General features: G+C 42.1%; 1 protein-coding gene across 2 annotated transcripts in view; it reads right to left on the bottom strand.

The window, feature by feature from the left end:
• Positions 1-20829, bottom strand: part of SH2D4B (SH2 domain containing 4B) — a 118315-nt gene that overhangs the window by 8931 nt on the left and 88555 nt on the right. Inside the window, exon 7 of one of the 2 annotated variants that reach the window (XM_065551795.1) lies at positions 9777-14505. The exons of the other annotated variant lie outside the window; for it this stretch is intronic. Within the exon in view, the coding sequence (XP_065407867.1) occupies positions 14471-14505 (35 nt within the window). The 3' untranslated portion in view covers positions 9777-14470. Of the gene's footprint in view, positions 1-9776; positions 14506-20829 lie in introns of those variants that run through there. 2 annotated transcript variants of the gene reach the window in all.

Below are 20829 nucleotides of genomic sequence, written 5' to 3'. Positions count from 1 at the left end.
GACTAAGTGACAGCCAAGCAGGAATCGACCTTCATGCTCAGAAGACTTCCTTTGCCTCTTTTTGGCTTAAGTAGTGCATCCGAGGCAGTCGGTAGGGCCAGACATCTCCCCCAATAAGGAGTTTCGTAGGAGGAGGTGAGCTAAAGCTCTTGTAGCTCTCTTCTCCACTGGTTACCGGGAGCTACTGGGTGATAAATGCAAAGTAATGCAAATTGGAAAACACAATCCAAACTCTAGATACAAAATGATGAGGTCTAAATTAGCTGTTACCACTCAAAAGATTTTGGTGTCATTCTGGATAGTTCTCTGAAAACATCCACTCAAAGTGTAGTGTCAGTCAAAAAAGCTAACAGAATGTTAGGAACCATTAGGAAGTGATAGATAATAAGACAGAAAATATCAAAATGCTACTATATAAATCCATGGTATGCCCACACCTTAAATTCTGCATGCAGTTCTGATTGCTCAATCTCAAAAAGATATATTAGAATTGGAAAATGTACAGAGAAAGGTATAGACCAGCTGCTATATGAGAAAATATTAAAAAGACAGACTGTTCAGCTGGCAAAGCAACAACTAAGAGGGACATGATAAAGCTCTATAAAATCATGAAGGGTGTGAAGAAAGTGAATAAGGAAGTGTTATTTATGCCTTTGCATGACACAAGAACCAGGGGTCACCCAATGAAATTAATATGCAGCAGGTTTAAAACAAATAAAAGGGGGTACTTCTTCACACAATGCACAGTCAACCTGTGGAACTCGTCCAGGGGATGTTGTAAAGGCCAAAAATATAACTGGGTTCAAAAAGGAATTAGATGAATTCATGGAGCATAGGTCCATCAAGGGCTATTAGCCAAGATGGTCAGGAATGCAACCCCACACTCTGGGTGTCCCTAATACTCTGGCTGCCAGATGCTGGGACTGGATGACAGGGGGTGGATCATTCAGTAATTGCCTTTTCTGTTCATTCCCTCTGAAGCATCTGGCATCGACCACTGTCGGAAGACAGGATATGGGGCTAGACAGACCATTGGTCTGACCCAGCATGGCCATTTTTATGTTCTTATGAATAAGACTCAGAAAACCTGGGCTCTATTCCCAGCTCTGCCACTGACCTGCTGTGTGACCTTAGACAAGCCATTTCACCTATTTTTTTCCTTCACCTTTTGCCTATTTAGATTGCATGCTCTTTGGGGCAGGGACAATCTCATAGACTCATAGACTTTAAGGTCAGAAGGGACCATTATGATCATCTAGTCTGACCTCCTGCATGATGCAGGCCACAAAGCCGTCCCAACCCTTTCCCTTGACTCTGCTGTTGAAGTCCCCAAATCCTGTGGTTTAGAGACTTCAAGTAGCAGAGAATCCTCCAGCTAGCGATCCCTGCCCCATGCTGCGGAGGAAGGCGAAAAACCTCCAGGGCCTCTGCCAATCTACCCTGGAGGAAAATTCCTTCCCGACCCCAAATATGGCGATCAGTAGAACCCCGAGCACGTAGGCAAGATTCTCCAGCCAGACCCTCATTGGCCATTGATACTATTTACCAGCGATGGCACGCTGTTCATTTGACTAAAATCATGTTATCCCATTAAACCATCCCCTCCATTAACTTATCTAGCTTAATGTTAAAACCAGACAGGTCCTTCGCCCCCACCGTTTCCCTCGGAAGGCTGTTCCAATATTTCACCTCTCTTATTGTGTTGGTACTTTGCCTAACCCAATGGGGCCCCATTCTAAGTGGGCCTGGTAGTCTTTACTCTAGTATGTCGTAATAGTAAGAACATGCTAAAGTGCTTGGCTAAATGAGGCCTACAATATGAGAGCACTAGCCTCCTTTCTGGAGAGTACTGTATTCTATCACTAAACATGCAAACCAGGTAGACATATGCATCTGTTTAGAAATGACATGCAAATGATCAGCCTAACAAGTCTATTAATCCATTTCACAAAATCAAAAGAATGTTGTCAGGGAGGAAAAGAGAAGTGTTCAGATCTGAATTGTTAATAATTACTCTTGTTGAACAGTTCAAAGAAAGAATAGTGCCACTGTGGATCTATGTGACATATATTACGTGAAGTTACATCATTAGATCCTAATATAAGATGCTATGTGCCAAGAATGACACAGAAATTAGTTCTGAAATCAAACTATTTGTTGAGGCAAAGATCCAATCCTCGGTCATATTGCCCTAATTTGAATATAGAAACAAAAGGATTTAAAGGTGATTAGAGCCTGGTTCGCTTATAAACAACAGTTACCTCTACTAGAAAATACACAGATAAGGTACTCTTATAACAATCTCATATTGTGTATGTTGCATCTCCTTCCAAAGGCTGGCCTACTGATGGACAAAAGCCTACTTCTGCTACCAGTTAATGGAGTTCCTCCATTAATTCAAGTGGTCAAGGTCTGTGCTGTGATGCTGCAATTCCCAGGTTTAAATCCTGCTGATGACACAAGTGTGTGGCAGGGGAGGTTGTGATTATTATCTTTCTTCTTACAGTAACAGAACTGTCCTGGGGTCCTGCTTGGGAGTGACAGGAAGTGTGCAATCCAACAGCTTTACAGCAGGGGAATAAAAGAAGAGAGGGACATACATAATTTGGAGAACACCGAGCTGAGGATATTTCAGGGTCTGAATGACCATCACTATCAGGCATACACCACCAAACATGTTTAATCTCAGTTCATTTAATTCAAAATAATCTGTTCACCTGCTCCCAACTCCCACAGTTAAAACACTGCAGGCTTTCACACAACACTATCTTCCTTGCCAGAGATTGCTTTTGTTCTCAGGCATCAGTGCTGGTTGGTAGGTGAGAAATGCTACATTGCTTACAGCCAAGTTCTTTTTGTTTTAATTCTCTTTTTTCCTAAAGATGGTGTAATAAATTATCAGCCAGCTGCATTCTTCGCTTTCTCTCTCCTGATACTGTTAATGGCTCCTGGGAACATCATCTCTTTTTTTCTCTCTCCCCAATTTTATTTTATTTTTCTACAGTTCAGTTCTTCAGCGGGTGGTAATTAAAGCAATGAAAATTTCCCTCCACCCTTTCAAATGTTATACTATTCTCATGGCAACAAGAAAAAAAGAGTGGCACCACTTGCTCTTGAGACAGCAGTTGAGAAATAAACAACATCTGTGAAAACCCTACATGAACATTTAACATTATTGCAACTAAAGTCAAGAAACTTTGGTTTCCCAAGGCTCTGGTAAGAGGTGTAGAATCACCAATGCTTTTATTTGTGCTGATTACAATATTAATTAGAAATATTATCTGGAAAAGAAACCTCTGATGCTTTGAAAATTATTCTCTCTCTCTCTCTCTCATTCCTTTTAATCTCTTTAAAAAAAATAGGACCTGATCCTCAACAGCACAGCTCCATTGACAGCAAGCTACTGCAAAGCTATGCTGATTTTATGCCAGGGGAGGATGTAGCCTCTAGTATCAAAATCAGTAATAATTTCAAATAAGATCAGCTTTTCCAATGAGATCATTTAAAATAATGACATTGCTATTAAACTCAGGACTAGTTCATTCATTTTAACTCTTAGGGATATCAGCTCCTTACCAAACTGAGTCTAGAGCAAACTCACTTAATCACCTCCATACATCTGCCACCTGCTATGTCAATTATGACAATAAGTGTCAGTGAATATATACTGCTGCTATCTGATGTGGTTCAGGCTGCATCAGAACTATTGGCCATGACCTTCAGTCCTCACTCCATCAGGAGTCCTACTAAAGGTTATTAATGTGAGTGTTGCTGAGAAAGGACTGCATGATTTTATCTAATACTTCTTGAATATGTAAAAACCCTATGAAGTGCAATATCGACAAATAGCTTGACCCCCAAGGTCAACTTGTTCATATACAATTTTACACACACATACATGCACCCATAATTTATGGGTGCAAATATCTGCATGGGCACTTTAAACATTCTAGGACCTGAGTGCACAGAAGCGTTAAATATTTCTGCGTACCTGTCTATGGATGTAGGCTGAAAATTTGGATTGAAAACTCTAGTTATTTCTAATGGTAGAAAAGCTAGTGTTACATCATCATTTGATCCATTACTGATTAAGGATTGATTTTTTAAATGCAGTGGTCTATGTTGGTGTGATACGTCCAGTAATTTACAGATGATAGGAGTATTGTAAAGATTTTCATTGTAATTTTGTCATTCTGAATGTTGCATGTCATTTAAAAAGAAGAGAATTGTAATATTTAGAGTACAATGGAATCCTGTAACAACAGAAGGGCCCATTACATATTTAGTGGGTACGGCTCAAAATCTTGACACAGCCACTGAGTTTATAATGGCTCCCACTTGATGGTAATGAGAGGAATAAGATAGAGGTATATAAAATCATGAGTGATTTACTCATTTACTTATTTTTATTTTTTACATTTACTTATTCCCATAATACAAGAACTAGGGGTCATCAAATGAAATTAATAGGCAGCAGGTTTAAAACAAATAAAAGGAAGTTCTTCTTCACGCAGCACACAGTCAACTTGTGGAACTCCTTACCTGAGAAGGTTGTGAAGGCTAGGACTATAACAGCGTTTAAAAGAGAACTGGATAAATTCATGGTGGTTAAGTCCATTAATGGCTATTAGCCAGGACGGGTAAGGAATGGTGTCCCTAGCCTCTGTCTGTCAGAAGATGGAGATGGATGGCAGGAGAGAGATCACTTGATCATTGCCTGTTAGGTTCACTCCCTCTGGGGCACCTGGCATTGGCCACTGTCGGTAGACAGGATACTGGGCTAGATGGACCTTTGGTCTGACCCGGTACGGCCTTTCTTATGTTCTTATGTTAATTCTTTGAAATACTATGGAGTAGGATCCCAATTGCATGCTGGGGGTTTTCCTTCCTTTTTTGCACAATTGTTTAAAATAGAGCATATGTAATACATAAAGACATGTTAATATAATAGTATAAAAGGTATGAATTTAAACTAGAAAAGCCAAGAAATGTAAGCGATAAAGCAAGAGGATAAAACAGTAAAGCAAGACTGGTAGGTCTAAAAGAGCTGTTCTATCTTTAACTCTATGACTTCATCATCAAATTGACTTCATTGCTGTGATCTGCAAATAGTGTGCATCTAATATACCACATGAACCACAACATAGGCACAATGGCAACACATAAAAGACAGAGTGAGACTTATGAATATATTGGCTATCGTGTACTTGTAAACCTCAGAGTTATTGTAATTATTTTTTTAATGTATAGCAAGAATTTGACTGGAATTAGAGGCACACTATTGCAGGGAGTTCACAAGAATTATTTTGCTTTTCAATGGTGTAATTTACAAGGGAATATTAGACAGACTTGTGTGAGATCAGGCTGAACACAGCCAAAAAGTATTCAGGTGCATTCCTCAGAATAAAACTTATTTGCTTTGCTGATGTTTGCCACCCCTTTTTCATTAGCTTATCCACAAAGCTGTATTTGCTGAAAGTAAAAGTATCATGAATATAAGCATAAATAAATATTATTGAGAATATTCATGCTGGAAGTGCTCTCATGGCCATTATGAAAAGCTTTCTATTACTTGCACAATTGATTGGTTGAACAATTACAAATGTTCACAGATAATCAATGAACAGAAAAGAGATTTTTCATAGAATCATAGAACTGAAAGGGACCTCGAGAGGTCATCTAGTCCAGGCCCCTGCACTCAAGGCAGAAGTATTATTTAGATCATCCCTGACAGGTGTTTGTCCAACCTGATCTTAAAAATCCCCAATGATGGAGATTTCAGAACCTCCCTAGGCAATTTCTTCCAGTGCTTAACCACTCTGATAGTTAGAAAGTTTTTACTAATGTCCAACCTAAACTGCCCTTGCTGCAATTTAAGCCCATTGTCTTTCCCCCCCTCATTGAGTAACGAGCCTACTCTGTCCTGGTCTTCCTCTTGCTTCTAATGTATTTGTAAACTGTTTTGTTTCCTTTTATGTCCCTAGCTAGTTTGATCTTGTTTTGTGCCTTGGCTTTTCTAATTTTGTCCTGTTTATAAAACTTAGACCATTTAACCAGGGCCAATAACTGGTGATGTATGTAACCAATCAAATTTAGGGGCTAGATCCAAAACATGAAGAAATGAACAAGAGTCTTTCCTTGGACTTAGGATCAGAACCTGGACAAATAAAATAATACTCCAATCTAGCAACCTGAACAATCCACAGGCTAAAATGTGTTTATACAAATTACCCTGTGAATAATTGTGAATGATTAACACATGTACAGATCCTCAAATTTGTCATCATAATTCCAAAACAGTGTAAAGGACATGTTTGTCAAATTAGCCCCTGTGAACAGGTTCACCCAGCTCAAATTTCTAGTCTATTGAAAAATAGTGATAGGAGCAGCTCAGGTGTTTGCCTGATTCAGTTTGCTAAGCACCTAATGTCAATCCAAACCTTTTGAGGGCTTGGACAACTGGGCTGGATATTGTTTACCACAAGAACCTCAGAAAAGATTGGGAAATAATCAGACAACTAAACTATATAATGATTAATACATGTTTTCAAATCTTTCCAAACCAGTTAAAAGGTTCACATGGGGTTTAGTTTGAGTTTGGAACAAAGGTTTGCATCACTTCTTATTTTATCAGAACTGACACAACTTTAGTTTAAAGGGCTATAAAAACCTAAAAAGAAATGTAATGAACAGACATTCAAACAAACATCCCTCATGAAGTCCTGAATTGAGGAGAAAGAGGAAGTTAGCTAATAGACAATTCTAGCAAGATCTTTTTATTATTATATATTATTTTACCAAATTGATGGTTGGATTACCCATATGTAATCATATGTAGAAGCAAGTATTTATGAAAGAATTCAAGAGGGGAGTATGCAAAAATTCTGGAGAAGGGTTAAGTCAGATACTGTAACCAATAGTGTTTAAAATGGGAATATAAGGGTTAATTAGTTCTATGCTTTTGGGGGAGAAGGAGAAAAAACAATAATGTACATAAACATAAAATATAAGTTTGAATGAGGCAGATGCTTGAAGAACAAAACAGTCTCCTCGCTCCTGTAGTCTTATGTTCCTATTAGATGAAAAAATGAAAAGTAAATATTAGTAAAATTGTTGTACATGAATTTCAGATGATTTTCAATGCCCCTGAGGTCAAAGATTCTCTCTTACTGCTTTATTGTTATTGTGAAGGTTTTTGTGTTTAACGTATTATATGATCATGATTTCACAATGAAAGGCTTGCTTCAATGGTAGAATCATCAGAACATTGTCTTGATCCAATTTTTGAACATTGTTACTGAAAGTTGATATTTTAGCTAGAGATCAGTGTTGTCACATAACTCTAATTCCAAAGAAACACAGTGTCAAACATTTTACCAATATCTATAATAAAAATATCAGAGTAGTAGGCTGGGACTTTCAAAAGCAATTTAGGTAGCCAGCTCCCCTTGACTTTTCTTTCACTACATTCAATATAAAATATACTTTATCTGAATCTAGGCCTCAATTTAGCCAATTTTTCAGCATATTGTTTAGTTCTCACTGATATCTGTGTGCAATTAAAATGGAACATGGGGTCAAGTGCTTTGCTGAATCAAGGGCCTAATTTCAAAGTATAAATCACATGCCATGAAATTACTGGTCTTAATAAACAAAAGCTTGGCACTCTGATTTAAAAAGGACTCAAAAGTACAGCTCTTCTCTGAATTTGAGAGAAAACTGGAACTTTCAGTGTTGTTAAAAAAACTAAATTATTGTTATGGACAGGGTTGCCAGGCATCCGGTTTTCAACTGGAACACCTGGTCGAAAAGGGACCCTGGCAACTGCTAAAAGTCCAGTTGGCCGCCTGCATCGGGGCAGGCAGGATACCTGTCCAGCTCCACGCAGCTCCCGGGAAGTGGTTGGAATGTCTCTCCGCTCCTAGGTTGAGGAATGGCTGGGAGGGATCTGTGCGCTGCCCCTGCCCCGAATGCCAGCTCCGCAGCTCCCATTGGCCAGGAACCTTGGCCAATAGGAGCTGCAGGCAGGGGTAGTGCGCAGAGCCACCTGGCCACGCCTCCACCTAGGAGGCGGAGGAAGATTTTGCCAACTCTGGAAGCTGCCTGAGGTAAGCCCGCCCCCTTCTGCACCCGAAACTCCCTCCCAGAGGCCACACCTCCTTCTACACCCCAACCTCCTGCCCCAGCCCAGAACTCCCTCCTGCACCCCAAACCCCTCATCCCTGGCCCCAGCCAGAGCCCTCACCCCCCTGCATCCCAACCCCCTGTCCCAGCCCGGAGCCCCCTCCCACACCCTGAACCTTCATTTCTAGTCCCACCCCGGAGCCTGCACCCATATCCCAGAGCCCATACCCCCTCCCACACCGCAATCCCAACCTGAAGCCTCCTCCCACACTCCGAACCCCTTGGTGCCATCTCCCAGCCCGAAGTCCCTTTCTGCACCCCAAACCTCTCATCTACAGCCCCATCCAAGAGCCTGCACTCCCAGACAGAGCCCTCCCCGCTCCTTGCAACACCCTGCCCCAGCCCAGTGAAAATGAGTGTGAGCGAAGGTGGCGGAGAGTGAGCGACAGAGGGAGGAGCGATGAAGTGAACAGGGGTGGAGCCTCGGAGAAGGGTTAGGCCTCAGGGAAAGGGTGGGGTGGGGATGTTCAGTTTTCTGCAAATAGAAAGTTGGCAACCTTAGTTATGAATCATGTTTATCACAGAAGTGCCCGCAGGGCTCCATTGTGCTAGGCACTGTACAAACACACAGTGGTAGACACAAAACTTAACTTACTCGGGTTGGGAAAGTACTTGCTTTCCCATGTATTCAAATGGTAGCTGCATGGTCTGAGGCCCATACTACACCATCTGACTGGTAGGAAGCATCAATAAGATGGCAACTTCCATTGAGAAACCATTCGATGTTCAGGAGGAAGTGATATACTGACAAATATTTAAAAAAAAAAGTTCTGAAAATCTATTTTCCAAGCTACACATACTTTGGGCTACCCAAAGCAAATGAAGCCACTGGGGACTGGTGCAGATGCATTTGTAAGAACTAGCCTTTATTTAGCAAGTCTTCATGTTTTTATCTAAAGCATTATAAAAAATTGCTGCAGTTTTTCTTTAATTAATGTGAGTGTTGGAGAGGCATCCCCACCAGGAAACAACACAACACAAAAGGCAAAGATAAAGGGGGAAAGTGTCCTATATTAATATTCAGAGCAACAGACTAATAGCCCTTTCCCTTTCATGAAGCTAAAAATGATAGAGTAATCCAATGCCAAAAAAATATAACCCTAATTCATGGGAATATCATAAAAATCACCAGCGTATTTTAATATGCAACAGTAAAAGGGAAATATGATCCAGTACTTGAGTCTACAGTGAGTGTTAAAAGGGAATACAAAATCATAAAGCAAACTGTGATTGTATCAAAGTTAATGCACTAAATTCTACCACCAGGTTAAAATGTAGCAATGGAAGAATGCAGTCATCACATCACAAAGTGTAAAGATTAAAAAATAACTCAATAAAACCTTTATCTGCTTAAACTCCCTGCTTTCAGTTCTCGGACACTGTCAGCATGTGAGCACCACACATAGTTTAATCCAAAGAGGAAACCAAAAGGTCTTCCCAAAAATGGCGCAGATATTCCCTGTCCCCAGGTCACCTGGAACCTATGTTGGAATTACGCTATTCATGCCTCCCAGGTTTGAACCTTAGGTGTTCAAGGAGCTCCATACCTCCCAAGAGGAGAGGTCAGACTGGATGAAGTTCCCTGTCTCGTTAGTTAGAATGGCTGAATTGCAATACTACATGCATTGCAATGTCATACAGAAAATGCAAAAACAAACAGATGTGCTGGAGGAGTTCAAAACCACGTAACGGAATGAAAAAAAAAATCAATACCTGGCTAGTTTAATGACTAGTAGGAGTGGGGAAAGCCCAGTGGGTATTTTTGAACCCAGAATGAGGGAGAGCGCACATTTTGGAGTAAAAAGCAAATGGCTAAATCAGGATAAACCTGAAGCTGCTGAGCCAGCATCTGCAAGAATGCTCACAATTTGTAGGCCTCGCAGCAAGGCAGAAGGGAACGGTGAAACAACTAGTGGCCTGAACATCAATCTCCAGCGTAACAAATATTTGGAGGGAAAGTGGTTAGTAGCCAGCTCCCCCAGCCAGAAATGTAAGAAATATGAAGGGAGAGGGAAGTGAAGGTTGCTGGATGACTGCGCTTTCTAGGGTGAGAATCATACCAACTGCCATTCTATGTTCCTATGAAGAAAAGCTTCCACAATACGAGACATTGAGGCCACACCAGAAGGTGCAGTGCTCCTCAGTTTCACATATCATGAGACTATGTTGCTAAGTAGGCCCTTGGTTAGCTGATCAGAACTGTGTCCCCTCTCTGAGCAGAACTGTCTAGGAAGTGTTTGTAGGATCACAGCTTTAAAGTCTGCCATCCTATTATAATGGCAATATTTTTATTTTTAATTTTTTTTTTACAGTGCACTACTTTTCTTGAATAGGTGGAAGAACAAATAGTGAAAGAAGAGATCAATACCACAGCGTATAAATAGTCATGGCTGGGAGATAACAATAGCTCTACCGCTGCTATTGCAAAGTGGAAGCAATACAGAACGAAAAACAAAGCAAAAGTAAATCAAAGACAGGTGGTAATGGAAACAAAACTGCTGCAGCAATTAACCATCAGTGGGTAATGCAGGCTGAAATCACACAGGACTAGATTTTCCACAGATCTCTGCATGCCTATTCAGGCACCAAAATAAATGGGAAGATTTTCAAAAATGCTCAGTACCCAGCATGCTGAGCTCTTTTCAAAATCTGGCCATAAGTGTAAAAATGGAAGCTATGGGCAGCTGAGTTCCTTTGAAAAATCTGGTCCCCTCAAGTTGAGACTGCTGAGCCCTTGAAAGCCTAGTCCTGGGTGCTTTTGAAAATCTGGCCCAGAGTCACTAATAAGTAGCAGTGCCAGAGACTCTCCCATTGCTGGAACAGAGGAAGAACTTGTAGTTGGTAATAGGCTGCCAAAAGGAGTTACTGAAATGGAAACGGCAACAAAGTCAAAACTCCCAGTTGTACTAAATAGCAATAAGAGAAACAAGTTTGGACATAGGTATCACTGGTGTACACCTATGGGAATAGCATGTGTCTATAGAACAATGACCCTTTCATATTCTGCCACTCTTGTCTGGATACGTAATGCTCATTAACAACAATTCTTCAGTTTACAGAGTTCATTTTGGACAGCATTAGTACTGCAAAGTGGACTTTCACTGGCCAAACAGCCCCCTTGAGAACTCCCTCCTGCTCCAGTTCCATTACCCACTACTACTGTCTTGTCTGCCAAAGATCAGCATCAAGGGAAAAAGGGGAGCAGGTGTGGTGGAGCAAAGCTTCATTTGTGCCCCATTCCAGGCTGAAGAAAGATAAAGCTACCACCCTGTACACTGTACACCTGAAATTTTAACTTAAACCTTGTCTGGACAGCAAGAATCAGGGTTTCATTATCAGCTCCCTGGCAGTCCTCACTCTGCATTGCACCTGAGCTCTGTACATCACTGTATGGAGAACTAAGCCCCAGAGGAACAGTGTATGTCCAACGGTGAGTATCCCTCCAGGCCAAGGTGGTACAGCAATGGGGAGCTTACATGGTGCATAGACCCTGTACTGGGCCTTTCTAGAGGGGAAAATATCACCCAAGATAAGCAAAAGGTATACAAATAGTACAAACCTGATTCATATTTATACTAGGGTCCCTTTAGTGTGAAGGGACCTTATTGTGAGAGAGAATCAGACTCTGAAAAGACTTTTTATTCTGAATTCCCAAAGACTGATATTCCTTAAAAACTGTCCAAATCCTATTGAAATTCATTGGGCACCTAACTCCCTTAGGCATCTTTGGAAATACCAGCCTAAATGAGTACTGCAGCTAAATAATATATTTTCTATCAGGTTTAATGAGAATTAGGTGTGCTATGCCCCCTCTTGCTAGCATGGCACATAGTTAATTCCCTAGGCATGCTACTGGAAACATACCTCTTAACTGTCTCTTCAAAGTTCATTCTTTACCTCGACTACCAAATACTGTAAACCTCTTTATATTCACTGTCAAAATATTTAGACTCTATTCACTAACAAGCAGTGCAGCACATAAAGGCACTTGCATTACTTGTCTGAACACACTGCTGGTATAATGGAGCTATACATTTGTCTGTTAAGGTCTTCTCAAAGTATACTGTAGGTTCCCCCACTACCTCCCCCCTCAGTTCAGCGTACAGACAGCTTTACGCCAGGATAAAAGGAAAGATCTCGAACTATTTCTACTTTATTACTCATTGCCTAAAAGTGAAATACAGGCAGTACAGACAAGATCTTTTGCTTTTATGTCTCTCGATTTATCCCACATACATATTTCTCAAGTCTTCCACTGGTGATGGGCCTCTTTGGTCTGAAATTCCTTCATTATGTCTTTGCTATTTCTCATTCATTTTTGTGTCTTTTCTCTTCTTATCTCAACAGCTTCTCAAAACTAGTTCCTTAAAGTAATTATTAAAGGAATCGTTAGCCTTCCCATTTTCAGTAATTTCTCAAAGCTTTCAGAAGTCACCCAGATTTAGTATTGCATGCCCATTCCTTTTATTTACAATCAGATATGAGACATTACCAATGCTAAGCACACAAGAATGCATGGTTGAATATTGGGCTGGTCAAATGATTCGCAGAAAATAATGTACCCAATGAACTTTGGCCTTTTTTAGGTCTGTGGATCATTCAAGAACCAATCCCAATTTGTAAATAAATTGGTAAATAAGTAAATACATAATTTAGTAAATTAGTAAATAAGTAAATATTCACCAAATAGTTTATGAACACAGATTCCAGCTTATGCGATGTTTACAAACTGTATGTTTGCTATTTGAGGTGTGTGATTGGTCATCTATGATACATGGTTAGTTTGTTTTTTCTGCCCTCTGGGATGACAGAAACTTTATAAATGGGAGTAAAACAAATAATGAACAGTGAATACTCTTGTTTATGTATGAATACTCTTGATCCCATGCAAATATGGGCATCTGTATGAATAACCACCATTTGTAAAAATTTATGCAGCTAGAAACACATTCACAGCTATGGCTACAAACGGCATTAGAAAAAGGAACAAACATGCTTTGAAAAAACAGCTGTTCCACAGTCCAATAAAGAGGCTGCAAACACTATTTTTTCAGGATATGAACAGTTCTCAATGTATACATAAAGAGTGAATTTTTGTTTGTATTATGTGTGAACAAGGTATTCAAGTATATGGAATAACTGCATATCTAACGGCATGTGCTATATACATAAACTAGATAGTAAATCCTTACTGTGTCTCCTGTGGCACTGAAATATGCATAAGGGATAAAGAATACAACTATGAATAAAGCATTAGATCTGGATCCTCAGGTGGTGTGAATCAGCATAGCCCAATTGAAATCAACTGTGCTATACCAACTGAGGATCTGGACCTTAATCTTTTTCCTCCATGGGCTTCATTAAAATGGAGCTGCTAAAAATGACACAGAATTGTAGTTAGGAGGTGAGGGAAAGAAAAATGAGGATCAGAATACAACACAATTAGTAATCACTGTGCTCCACTACTCAGTCAGAGAGTTCCCTTTATGCCAGCCCAGCCCCCTGACCTCCAACCAACATGGGTAAAGTCAACTTTCATTGTCTCTTCAAGAGCAAAGTCCTGCAATTTGTACCTTCCACAGCTACCTTCCTGTGTTGATGTCTTCGTATATTATCTTCAGTAGACATCTGTTGGGGCATGACTGAATTTGTTTCTTCTGCTCTCCTCCTTAGGAAACGTATAGTGTCTCTCTAATGCAGCTTTAGGAGCAGTCATAGTAACACCTCTTTAACATGAAAACAGGACAGGAGCTGCTTCTGACAGGAAAAGAGCATGGGCCTCCAACACTTAAGTCATTGCTGGGAGTGAGGAGTGACAATGGGGTGCAAAAATATTAATTTGTCTCCAAGTTTTGAGACATTTCTGATGTTTAAATAGTAAAATGTAATATATAAAGGTTGAAAATGTGTTAATACATAAGGGGTCCAATCTTCAGAAGGGCTGACTACCCATATTTCCCAATGCCTTCAACAGGAGTTTGGGATAGTCAGCACATCTACAAACCAGATGCTAAATGACACCCCACATGTGTCTGCTATTTTGCAACCTGAGATGGATAAGAACACACCAGAGGATAAATACAAATATTTGAAGAATCAGGAAGCTTTTCTAAGGATCAATCCTGGTCCACTAATTGGAAAGAAATATACCAGTTCTTGCATAGTGATTTTTGGATACTCCTTTCGGTCTGAAAATGGTCTTTCAAGTAAGAGATTAGTGACCAAACCTTGCCCATTTCCTTTTAAGTTTAGTGGTCAGTATCCTCAGTCCATTCTTCAAACTAAATCATTTGTGTTCTTTACTGTGGGTTTTGCAGTCATCTGAGGAAAAGGGAAGAGAAATTCTATCATGTGAATGAGACTCCCAAGCTCTTTCTCTTAATAATCTCACTTATTTCAATTTCTCAACTTATTATCTTGCATTTAAGTCCTCCTAATTTTGCTATTTTGGAAACTATAGAGAGAAGCTGTGGGTATGTAAATGAAGTCTAAATCGAGGAGAAAGAGGAGAAATCTGATCTCTCTGAGAGAGGCAAAAATGAGAAAGCAAAATCCCTCCTGGGAATTGTTTACTTTCTCATAACTCCAGCCATCATAAATCCTTTTCAGTCCTCCTGCATATGTTAGGCATGGCATGTTCTGTGAGAAATCTCTTGGCAGGCTGAGTTTTCACTGAACCAATGTCAAAAATCTTTTTTTTCCCCCTCTCTGGTTTTGTATAAAAAGGTTCAGTAGGGTTCAGAATTAGTTAGACTTAATCTGTATGTGGCCCTCTCTACTACCCCTCAGCACTGCATCTCCTAATGCTTGGCAGAGGGTAACTCCTCTGAGTCCAAAAACAACAATGTACAGAGCAGCTCTGAGGGCAGGCTGGTGTTGAGACCACTAAATCTGCAGATATGGGGCTCAAGTGGACCTGACAACAAATAGCACAAGGAGCCATGACTGCTAGACCAATCCCTAGGCTGAGATAGATGCTGAAGGCTTATGGAGCCACTTACCACAGTCCCCTAGTCAAAGGGATTCATTTTCTCCTTCACCTGTTGGGTAGGGCTACCATATGTCCGGATTTCCCCGGACATGTCCGGCTTTTCGATCTATAAATAGCCGTCCAGGGGGGATTTCTAAAAATCTAAAAATGTCCGGGATTTCCCCCCGGTCGGCTATTTATAGATCGAAAAGCGGCGCTGCTCGGCAGCCAAAGCCCCTTCTCGGTTCCCCCCATCCCCTGCAGCCTTAGCACGCCCCGGGCCCCGCAGCTGTCTTCCCCCTCCTCCCGTCCCCTGAACGCTCCGCCCCCCTGATCCTCCCCCTCCCCTGCTTCCTGCGAATCAGATATTCGCGGGAAGTCTGAAAAGAAGCAGGGGCAGGCAGGCAGCAGCAGGTAAGCTGGGGTGGGGGGGGCGCGAGGAGGAGGGCTCCGGGGAGATGCAACACGGCCCAGTCCGGCCCCAGCGGCTCTGGCCCGGCCCGGCTCGGGCCCCGGGGCACCGGCCCCAGTTCTGGCCTAGCGGCGCCGGCCAAGCACCCCCGGCCCCAGCGGCTCCGGCCCAGCTCGGGCCCCAGGGCAGCTGGCCCGGCCCCGGCCGAGCACCTCCGACCTGGCCTCAAACCTCGCGACTCCAGCCGGAGCGCAGCCCGATTCCTGGGCTCTTGTTAAAGCTGGCCCTGGTTGGGGGACAGGGAGTGGGGGGTTGAATGGGTCGGGAGTTCGAGGGGGCTGTCGGGGGGCAGGGGTGTGGAGAGGGGTTGGGACAGTCAGGGACAGGGAGCAGGGGGGGTTAGATGGGTCGGGGATTCTGGGGGAGTTGGCAGGGGTGTGGAGAGGGGTCGAGGCAGGCAGGGAGCAGAGGGGGTGGGATGGGTCAGGAGTTCTGAGGGTCCTGTCAGTGGGCAGGGAGCAGTTGGATAGGGCATGGGAGTCCCCGGGTTCTGTCTGGGGTCGGGGGTGTGAATATGGGGTGGGGTAGTGGATAAGGGTCGGGGCAATCAGGGAACAGCTGGGTCCTAGGGGGGCAGTTAGTGGCAGGGGTCCCAGGAGGGGGCAGTCAGGGGACAAGGAGCAGGAGGGAGTTGGGAGTTCTGAGGGGGGCAGTCAGGGGGTTGGAGGGAGTGATTGGGGGTGGGGCAGGGCAGGGGCGGGGCTAGAGCAGGGCTCCTCCCCCCCCCCCCCGTGTCCTCTTTTTTGACTGTGCAAATATGGTAACCCTACTGTTGGGCATATCATTCACATAGGGTCTCAATCCAGCAAAGTTAAGCACATGCTTAAGTTTAAGCATGTGAAGTCCTATTGATTTAAAATTAAGCATCTGCTTAAGTGCTTTGCAAGATTGGAGCCATAGAACTCAATGTTCAAAGTCTGAGAGGGTTCAGATAAACTGTTTTAGCTCTTCATACATTTACATTAGATAAAGTAGACAAACAGTTATTGCTCAGTCAAATACAGGTTCTGTAAGAGCATAGCATGGTGAACAGTCTGTGCATGGAAGATTAATGCTACAACAGTAAATACTGAGGACTTACATTGTAGAATAAAAGATCTGTTAAGCATAGACAAACTAAGACACCAAAATCATAAAGTTCTCTTACATTTTATCTATGAGCCAGCTCTTTCCACTTTGAGTAAGAAAAGTATCCCACAATGAGAGCTACCAACCATGGTGAAGATCACATTTAAAAATAAAAGTCAGATCAGGTTGGGAATCAAAATTAGAATTTATGGAAGGTACAGTCTCTGTCTAACCCATTTGGGTTCTCTCAAAATCCGAGAAGAAAAAATATTACTGTTATTTTGAAACATATTTAGGCATCCAAGTGTAAACACAGAAAATTTAGAACAATTATTCTTCAATTAGGTGAATTCTTTTTTTGTATCTAATCTACCATTAATTTAAAGGTGTTTTCACTTTCTGAAATAATCAGGGCCAGTGCTACCATTTAGGCCAACTAGGTGGTTGCCTAGGGCGCCAAGATTTGTGGGTGCCAAAAAGCAACGCCCCCAATTTTTTTTACATCCTTCCAGCGGCCGCTGCGCTGGGAGGGAGAGGGAGTCTGAGCCACCGGCAGGCAGCCCAGAGGTTCCCCTGTGTCGACGCGCCACCGGCAGCCCAGGGGTTCCCCTGTGTCAGCGCGCGGACACAGGGGAACCCCTGGGCTGCCTGCCGGCGGCTCAGACTCCCTCTCCCTCCCAGCGCAGCGGCCACTTCATCCCATGCGATTCTTCTAATTGCCGGCGGGGGCGCCGGCGGCTGGGCAGAGCTCCGCAGCTCTGCTTAGCGCACGTGGCACAAGCCCGGTGACGGGCGCAACAGCAGGCTTCTGGAGGAAAGGGGCGGCTGCCTCCTGGCTCAGCCTCCACGGTCAGCCCCAGCGGGGGGCACGGAGAAGAAAAGAGCCTCAGGCGGCGGTATGGTGGAGCGGAGGAAGAAAGAGGACCCAACGCCCGTGCCTTGGGCAAGGTAAGCGCTTCCCCACAGCTTGGCCTCCGGCGCCTGTGCTCCTGCACCCTTGGTCCTTGGCTGGTCCCTGCTCCTGCTCCCCTTGTGCATGGGTGGCTGGAGAGGATGACAGCCTGCAGAGCTGAGCTGCCCCAGTGCCCCCCTCTCCCTGCTCCAGCCTCTGTCATGCCCGGTATCTGAGTTCAGGGCCGCCCAGAGGGGGGGGCAAGTGGGGCAATTTGCCTCAGGCCCCGGGCCCCACAGGGGCCCTCACGAGTATGTCGGAGGCTCCCCCTGCCCCACGAGTATGTCGGAGAATCCTGGGAGAGGGAGTAAGCGGCATGGTGAGGGGCCGGGGTCGGGCACCCCTCCAACCCCATCCCCCACAGCCCTGACCCCCAGCTCCAAGCCCAGCTGAGCCGGAAACCATCACCATCACCCAGCAACAGCCCATTATGTAATTGCAAATGTATACATACCATTACAGCTTTTAATGTTTTTAAATAATGTATTTTCAAATTATTACAAATTAATTTTTGAATGTATTTCACTAGTTATTTTTTACATTTCCAAATACATGTTACTATAGTATTGCAACTTTTTTTTATGGAAGGGGCCCCCGAAATTGCTTTGCCCCAGGTCCCCTGAATCCTCTGGGCAGCCCTGGAACATGACGTTGCTCACAGCATTGACTTGGAGGAACTTGTTTCTAAATTTGCTAAATTTAAAGCGCGGAAACGTAAATTCTAAATTATAACATGTTACTCTGTGACCGCGTATTGTGTATAATGTATGTGATTTGTTTGGGGGGGGGGGCGCAAGGTGGAAGTTTCGCGTAGGGCGCAAAATATCCTTGCACCGGCGCCGGCAATGATTAATGATTCTACACTTCCCACTGGAGAGACTTTGCATATATGAAGCCTTATTTTCAAAGGACTTTTTTCACTGCCCCAAACTGGGACAAAGAGTCAATCTCCACATTTTTCATGAATTGATAATCCAAAAATGTTTTGGATTGGGTCAATTGAAACATTTTGTTTCAGTAATTTCAGTAGTTTTACTAATGTACATAGTTTCCATTTTGACATTTTTGTATTTTATTCCTCATTTTGTATAAATTAACTAAAATTACTAAATGAATGTCAGTTTGATCCAGAAAATGAAACTTTTCAAACATTTCAAAATGGCAAAATATGAGTCTTTAATCACTTTAAAATCTGGTGTTGTTCAAACATTTTTGATTTGGAGATTAGTTAAAACTGACCCTCTTCTGTGAAGTTTTAGTTTAGATTAATCAGCATTTTCCAATAAAATGTTTCATTGGAAAACTCTCGATCACTTCTAATAATCAGCCAACTAGGGAACAAAAACACATAATGGAACCTATTAGTCCAGTTAAAATTAGCCAACATAGGTCATATTTTAAATAACTAGTATCTGCAATAAACTGCAATCAGAATTATGCACAGAAATCATTCAGCAAATAAATTTAAATAGGGTGAAATTATCTCCATGGAGAGGGTTAGCACAAAGCCCATGCATCAAAGTCCCCCTTAAGAATTTAAAATTGTACCCACAATGATGAACTTTACAAAATTATCTCATCATGGATAATTCACAAGTAGAAAAAATAGGAAATCTTGCCAAATTATTCATTATGAATTATTCTCTCAGCTCTATTAATTAATGCTTACTCTAGAGATGAATTTTTGGTTTGTTCTTATTTTATTAATTATTATTATTGCATAGCATTATCCAATAGGAAATCAACTAAGATCTCTAAACAGCCATCAGATGCTAGCAACTTTTGATCTTAGACTAAAAGGGGGAAAAACAATAATAAAAATACATAGGACCAGATTCTCAACTAGTGCAACTTTGCATAGTTTTATATATACTAATGGAGTGATGCTGATTTACACCAGTTAAGGATCTGGCCTTTAGTACTCAGACAATGCTCTTCCTCTTCAAAGCATTTTGCAAATATTGACTAGTAATTTGTATTCCATATTTTTGATAATATAAACACATATAGATCAGTGCATAAAATACAATAATCCTCCTGACAGTCCTATGAAGTATTATAACCCTCATCTTACAAAGTTCTGCAGAGAGACCCACATCATTTAGCGGTGACATGTGCTAAATCCTGCTTGCCTTATTCAAGCAAGTTCTCTAATTTACCCCAATGGGACTGTGCATGATTGTAAAGTAAGCAGGATGTGAAATAGCAAGTGTCAAAGCTGGGTTTCTGATTTGTGAGTTCCTGGTTCTTAGCCCTCAGTTTAAATCACGCCTCTCTATATCGTAAGTAGATTGGTGTGAATATCTGATATTTTGGTTTACCGGCCAATCTGAAAAACAACAACAATCATTTTGGATAGGCCTCAAATGATTTTTTTCTAATTTTTTGGTGAACCAAAATGTTAAAAAATAAAAAAATCTTTTGGGGTTGAACAAAATACTTAATGTGATCCAAAACAAAACATGTACTTTCATTTTTGATGGTTTAGATTTTTTTTAAAGCAAATTTTGAAACCAACAGTAATTTTGAATAAAAATGGAAATGTTTCTTTTTGAAAACATCAAAACAAAACATTTAGATTTTTCAGATTTTTTTCCCCAAACAAAACCATTTTACAAACTCTACTCAATTCATAAAACGTTTCAGTTGACCCAAATCTGCATTTTTCAGTGAAAAATAGTTTCATTTGAAAATTCTGGCCTAGCGCTAATTGTAAGCTGTGTCTGAAGGATAGGGGACTCTGTTTCAGTATGTGTTTATTTTGCTCCCAGTATGGTGCACTCCCAAACCTGACTGGGACAATTGAGAGCCGCCGGAACATATCAAGGGAGACTGTGCCAGCTGGGGAAGACGCTCAAGGAAATCGAGGCTCAGGTGATCTTCAGTGGGATTCTGCCTGTTCCTAGAGAAGGGCAACAAGGTGTGACAAGATTATGATGATCAACAGATGACTCAGGCATTGGTGCTATAAGAAGGGCTTTGGGATATATGGCCACTGGGAGGCATTCATGGACAGAGGACTGTTCTCTCGGGATGGACTTCACCTAAGTAGGGAGGGAAATAGACTGCTAGGATGGAGGCTGGCACAACTGATTAAGAGAGCTTTAAACTAGGAATTTGGGGGAGATGTCCAGGTAATCGCCATGCTGAATTTTAACATTAAGAGGGAAGAAAACAAAGCAA

This window comes from Chrysemys picta, chromosome 7 (assembly GCF_011386835.1).
Source record: "Chrysemys picta bellii isolate R12L10 chromosome 7, ASM1138683v2, whole genome shotgun sequence".
NCBI classification, from domain to species: Eukaryota; Metazoa; Chordata; order Testudines; family Emydidae; genus Chrysemys; species Chrysemys picta.
This window is presented reverse-complemented; position numbering and strand designations above follow the sequence as displayed.